The following is a 6,520-nucleotide window of genomic DNA, read 5'->3' on the forward strand; positions in this document are numbered from 1 at the left end:
TTCAAAAGTGATATCACGGTCTAAACCTGAGAGGCCGTGGATCTCGCTGCCCCTTCGCGCGGAAGCGAGCAGTATGAGCATGAGAGTTTTGCGCGTAAGGTCAGAAAGACTAGCGTCTTGTAAAGGTTCAAAAGCACTAGAACGGAGAAATTCGAGTACTAGCAGAACGTCCCAAGCCGGAACAGAAGTTCTCTCCGTTGCAGAACTGAGGGCCGCGCCCTTTAGCACACTCGCGATGACTCCCCCGAGGGAGATGGAGCGACCAAGCTGCTTAAGAGTAACCGAGATGGCTGAGCGGCGAACGCGCAAAGTGGACGCGGCGCGTCCCTGAGCGGAGAGCCATGCCAAGTGGTTTGCGACCTGCATTGACCGCGGGGCGACCGGGACAACATTGTTAGCTGCACACCATCGAGTCCAAGCTAGCCAGTGCGATGAATAAACAGAGGAGGTGGAACGCCTGTGAGCCTTCTGGACTAAGTCCAAAGTAAGATCTGAGGCGCCTGAGCGCTTCAGTGATCGCCGAACAGTCGCCAGGCGTGAAGATCCAGGAACTCGGGGCGATCGTGAAGAATGCCCGTCCTGGGCTGTAGAAGCTCCCCTCGCCGGAGGCTGAGCGGAATTGGCGGGCCGCTGGCGAGCCGCAGGAGGTCCGGGAACCAATGCTGACTGGGCCAGCGTGGTGCCACGAGAAGAAGACGAGGCCGCTCTAAGTCGGCTTTTCGCAGGACCCTTCCGATGAGTGGAGTGGGAGGGAAGGCGTAAGCCACTAGCCCTGTCCAGCTGATCGTCATCGCGTCGATCTTCCACGCTTCCGGGTCCGGAAACGGGGAGACAAAGATCGGAAGGCGACGCGAAAACCTCGTGGCAAAGAGGTCGACCATCGGTCGCTCTACCTGCGCCCAAAGGCGGAGGAGCGCCTGATGTGCGATGGTCCACTCTGTGTGGAGGATCTGAGAGGACCGGCTGAGGGCGTCGGCCAGGACGTTCAGGCAGCCGGGCAGGTAGCGAGCCGAGACCAGAATCTGATGGCGAGCGCACCAAGAAAGGATCTCGCATGCTCGGCTGGACAACAGTTGAGATCGGGAACCGCCCTGTTTGTTGAGGTAGGCAGCGACTGTCGTGTTGTCGGTATGAATCAACACATGGGTGCCCTGAAGGGCGGAGAGAAAATGCTGAAGCCCCAGAAAGACTGCCTCGAGCTCGAGGCGATTGATGTGCCAAAGCCGCTGCTCTCGTGACCACCGACCGGACGTCGTGTGTGTGTCCACGTGAGCCCCCCAACCCTTCTGAGACGCGTCCGAAAAGAGATGCGTGGAGGGAGGAGGAAGCACTATGGGCACTCCCTGCAGAAGCCAAGGGGTGTTCATCCACTGAAGCGTGGTCTGCTGAAACCAGACCCCGAGCGGGACTGAAACGTCCCAGCCTTGTGAAGTCGGATTCCAGACTGAACTGAGCGCCGCCTGAAACGGGCGCTTGTGGGATCTGCCTAGCGGAATAAGGGACGACATGGACTCCATCTGGCCCTGTACAGACGCAAGCGTCCGGGCTGGAGCTGACTGAAGCCCTAACAGGGAAGACAGAAGAGCCTGCAGTTTGTCCACCCGGCGTTGAGTGGGACGGACTGTCCACTCCCGTGAATCGAACGCCATGCCAAGGTAAGTAAAGGTCTGCGACGGAGTCAGCTCGGACTTGGTGTGGTTGACTCGGAAGCCGAGATCCTGAGCCTGGGCAAGGACAAACTGGGTATGCTGAAGGCAGAGCGCTTCCTGCTGATGAAGGATCAGCCAGTCGTCCAAGTATGCCCTGAGCCGAACCCTGTGCTGCCGAACGAGGGCACAAAGTTGGCGCACCACCATGGTGAATACCCAGGGAGCAAGTGACAGCCCGAAGGGAAGGGCTCGAAACTGGAAGATTCGGTCCCCCCACAGAAAACGCAACCACTTCCGGTCCGCCTCGTGCATGAGGATGTGGAAGTAGGCGTCCGTCAGGTCGACGGACGTCACCCAGTCGCCCGGGCGAAGCGCCTCCCTGACGGTCGCCGGCGTTTCCATAGTGAACCAAATTTTGCGCAAAAAGCGGTTCAGTGGAGAGAGGTCTAAGACTGGCCGCCACCCCCCGGAAGCCTTGGGAACAACGAAGATTCTTCCGTAAAAACCCAAGGAGGAGTGGTCGAGAACCTCCTCTATAGCCTGCTTCTGCAGCAAGAGAAGGATTTCCGCCTGAATTGCCTCCCGAGCGTCGAGGCTGGCCGGAAACCGGAAATTGGCCGGCGCTCTGGACAAAGGGGCCTTGCCTCCCTGCCAAGGAAGGCGGAACCCCGATCGAATCACCCCCATGATCCATAGGCTGCTTGTCCGAGACAGCCACACTGGAAGGGCCCGGGAGAGGCCGCCTGCTACCGAAAGGGTAGAGGCTGGGGGGGTGACTTGATCGGGGGGGTCTCATTGGGGGTTGGGCTTGCGCCCAGACCCCCGCTTCCCAAAGGAAGGTTTACGCTGGTAAGGGCGGGAACGTGAACCACCCCTACCTGCCTGAGACGACTTCTGCCCTGAGGACTTGCCTGCAGCTGGTGCAGAACTCCGTGGTTTGTTACCGTGCTGCTTAAGGGCGAGTTCCGTCAGTTGCACCACATGATGGTCACGAGCCTCCTCCGTTTGCTGCCGGAGGGCATCCAAAGAGCGTGATCCCAGCAACGCACCCTCTGAGAAGGGAGAGACTCTCAAAGAGTCTATGGTGGCCTTATCCGTCAGGCGTGAGCCGTTAAGAAAAGCCTCGCGCCTCCAAAACACAACCTGAGAGTAGAGCCGAGCAGCAAGAGTCATCTGACTGTCAGTGACCTTCGCGAGGGCCGCCAAGAGCATGGCAGCATCAGCCTCAATGGCATCGTCACGGAACCTAAAAGGTTCGATGGACGAAGCGATGGCTCTCGTGAGAGACCGGATGAGCGTTTCCGCTAAGGAGGTCAGTTCGAGGGAAGAACGCCCGCTCTCCTCCAGCCCGAGTAGACTCTGTTCCGTACACACGGCAGTCCTATCTCGGCTATAACCGTCCTGCCGTAAGCGAGCCAGTTCCGGAGTCACCGGAAGTGGAGCTGTGGGCAGCGAAAACGAGGAGAGAAGAGAATGTGGCCTGCTAGGCAGCCGCGATCTTCTTGAATTAGCTGGGAGGCCGCCGCCTGCCTGAGCCGAGGCTAACCAAGGCTGAGCAGACGGGGGGGCTTCCCCATGAGCAGCCAAGAGAGGGTAGGGTGTGTTAGCGTCCGCCAACACCTGAGCCATCACAAAAGGGACGGAAGGAGATTCAATGAACCGGAACTTCGCCTTCGTGTCCCCCGCGCCCGCAAAATCTGCCAAAGCAGAAGGAGGGGGTGCGACCACAGTAGAATCGGCGGAGACACCCTCAGGGAAGTACCGTGAGGTTATCTCCGCAGCCAACTCCAGAGTAGGGCCCAGTTTATTGGGAATCCGTAAGGGGGTAACAGATTCAGAGCAATCCTCATCCCCTTCCTGTTCCTCTCCAAAACCTTCCTGATCTCCATCAGAAGGAGGGTCCGGCAAACCGGAAACCCACCCGTCCACGGAAGCGGAAGTGGCTAGAGTCGGTTGAACAATAGACGGAAGCGCCGCAAACTGTCCACCAACAGCACCGCCGACAACCGGAACCGCCGCGGCGGAACCGGAAGTCGGGGCCGGAAGTCGATGCGTAACCAGGGACGGGATAGCAGGGACACTGCCACCGGAACCACTAGCCCGCTGTCCTCCACCGGAAGTGCCTGCCACAGCACAACCGGAAGTCGAGGACGACAACCCGCGGGCAGGCCCGACCGGAAGCCCCGAGAGGCAACCAGAGGAGCCTACCCCCTGCGAACTCGAACCAGGAACGGCGGCAGCCGGACCAAGAGCTACAGGTCGATGACCGCCGACAGAATCTTGTAGGCCAGAGCTGGACAGACAAGACGCTGCTGCCTGCCCCCCAGAGGCCGGGACAGCCGAAACTGATCCCAGGGGGGCAGGCTGGCGCGCTTCGCCGCTCCCTAGCGCACCCGCCACGTGATGGACGGTGTACTGCCGGGGAGGAGCCGTCTGCGAACCCGGCGACGCAAGAGCGTAACCCGGGCCCGCAGGCAAGTGTGAGCCCCCAAAAAGATGGGGACTCCCACAAACGCCGCCCAACGCCGAAGCGCTGGAACCGGGCGGCGCTAAGGCCGCGAACCCCCCTGAAAAGGCAGGGGAATCCGCAACCAAACCAGAAAAATCCGGCCCGAGATCAGCCGACGTGATCGTCGCTGACGGCCGCAGCCTAGAAAGAGAGGCCACCCCCCCCACGCCAGGCGGGAGGGGAGCGACAGGTCTTTCCGCAGAATGTAAGGCAACTAGGTCATGCTTCAAGGTAGCAAACATTGCCAAAATTTCTTCCCGAGACACGGACTCGCTAGACCGTGGCGTCTGCGAGCGCGAGAGAGGAGAAGTAGAGCGTTCCTGCGTGGGAAAAACCGGTGACGGTGACGTAGAGTCAAGCGAAACCCGTTCTGTTTTCTTAGTCACCGGGTCAGTAACCAGAATTAAAGACGTAGCCTGTGACGAAGTTACAGAGGCACGCGTCTTTGATTTAGACTTAGACTTGTCCTTATCCTTCTCTTTCCCCGGTGAAGAGAGCAGAGAAACAAGTTTGCCCTTGCTTTTAGAGTTTTTGTCCGCCATTTGCAATATCGAACACGCGCACGTGTAGAAGAATTACAACAGCGAAAATACTCAAACAAACGCAACGCGAAGCGAAGAGAAGTGAAACGATCTTACCTAAAGAAAGCAACGCAAAGACCAGGGTCAAATGGCCTTCCACAAAAAGGCCAAGGCAAAAAATATGCCGGAGTACAACAACACGTCTGTGCAGTAGTGTTGAAGTGGGTGGAATGGCGGCCGGTAGCAGGACCGCGCATGTGCGGGTTACCGGTAGGGGAGGTGACTCCCGTCCTTGACTACGGATTGTTTTTCTTAGGGAGTTACTTCCCCCCTTACCAGGGTCGAGTACTACTTCAATATCTTAGCAATGAACTGAAGTTAATGCCATTTATGTGAGTTGAGGTAAGAATATGTGATTGAATAAGGTTGCGCTAAAAAGTAAATCTTATTTAAAATTGTATAAAGCATGGTACACTGTGGGTGTTTGTTTTTGTTTACAAAGAAAGATGAAGACCAACAAAACACAACACAGAAGCATATTTGTGACCCTCCACCACGAAATGAGTCGCATGTCACCTTTGCATGATTTTCATATTTTTACAGTTTCTTAAAGAGTTTTTTATGCTCTATCCAGTGGTGAAAACCGTTTTAGAAAAGAGCGAAAACTGTTTGAGTTATAAGCCTGTGACTAAGGTGACCCTCACACTGTTACCAGACACTCCCCGGACTTATATTGAGCCTAGCGCAGAACCGCGCGAGGTGACATGCGACTCATTTCGTGGTGGAGGGTCACATATTTTTGCAACAAAACACTGTCCACAAACCCTTCACGAATACATTTTCTTTTGTTGATAAATCATTAAATGTTCACAATGTCCTAAAGGATGAACCCCAGTCTTTTTCATATTTTTTTCAAGACAGTAGTTATCCAGCCAGTACTTTACACTAAGTTTTTTGAATTTTTCTATGCTGCAGGTCTGTTGAGCGTCACAACCTCAGGTACAGAACTATGCTGTCGGACGGAGATTCCACAGTGTTCAATGCTCTGGCTGCAGCTCAGCCCTACGGTCCCACACGTCCAATCACCAAGCTAGAATGTACCAACCACCTCCCCAAGAGAATGGGCACAGCTCTCCGCAAGGCATCAAAGGATGGAAGGCTTGGTGGAAGAGGGGAGGGGCGACTAACCAAGGAAAAGTGTCAACGCTTGCAAAACTACTTCCGTAGCGCCATCCTCAACAACCTTGAAGATCAGCGAGCCATGGAGCAGGCGATCTGGGCCACTTTCTTCCATGTGACTTCAACTGACGAGGACCCTCACCACGACAGATGTCCAGCCGGGCCAGCCTCATGGTGCTTTTTTCAAAGAGCCAGGGCAGAAGGGCAACCACCACCTCCACACGCAGGGCACAACGGCACCGCCTTGTCCAGGGAAGTATCACATGCTGTTCTGCCCATCTACAGGAGAATGACAAATCCCATTCTTCTCAAGCGCGCGGCCCATGGCAAGACTCAGAACAGTAATGAGTCTCTCCACAATGTCATGTGGGGACACTGCCCCAAAGAAGTCTTTGTTGGGAAAGACCGGGTGGAAGCAGACACCGCTGAGGCTGTTGCAAAGTTCAACAGAGGCAACTTTGCACTGGCACAGGTCATGGACCACATGCGCTTGCCAATTACTGAGCTTACTCATTCTGCTTTGGCCAAAAAAGACAAGGTGAGGGTCCAGGGGCCAGTTTCATAAGCCAGAAACACAGTCGACCGACTGCAGTTGTCCGAGATAACCACAGTAATCCTACGTAATCGGGTTTCACGAACAAAATTTCGGTCGACTGACTGCG

The 6,520-nt window shown here is 56.1% G+C and overlaps 1 protein-coding gene across 1 annotated transcript; it reads right to left on the reverse strand.

Annotated features, from left to right (window-relative positions):
• Positions 1 to 2,441: 2,441 nt before the first annotated feature.
• LOC138955452 (uncharacterized) lies at positions 2,442 to 4,700 on the reverse strand. Its single transcript, XM_070327057.1, has one exon. It carries the CDS (start codon positions 4,698 to 4,700, stop codon positions 2,442 to 2,444), a length of 2,259 nt encoding a protein of 752 aa, XP_070183158.1.
• Positions 4,701 to 6,520: the final 1,820 nt, after the last annotated feature.

Source organism: Littorina saxatilis, unplaced genomic scaffold (genome assembly GCF_037325665.1).
Source record: "Littorina saxatilis isolate snail1 unplaced genomic scaffold, US_GU_Lsax_2.0 scaffold_515, whole genome shotgun sequence".
In the NCBI taxonomy this organism is placed as follows: domain Eukaryota; kingdom Metazoa; phylum Mollusca; class Gastropoda; order Littorinimorpha; family Littorinidae; genus Littorina; species Littorina saxatilis.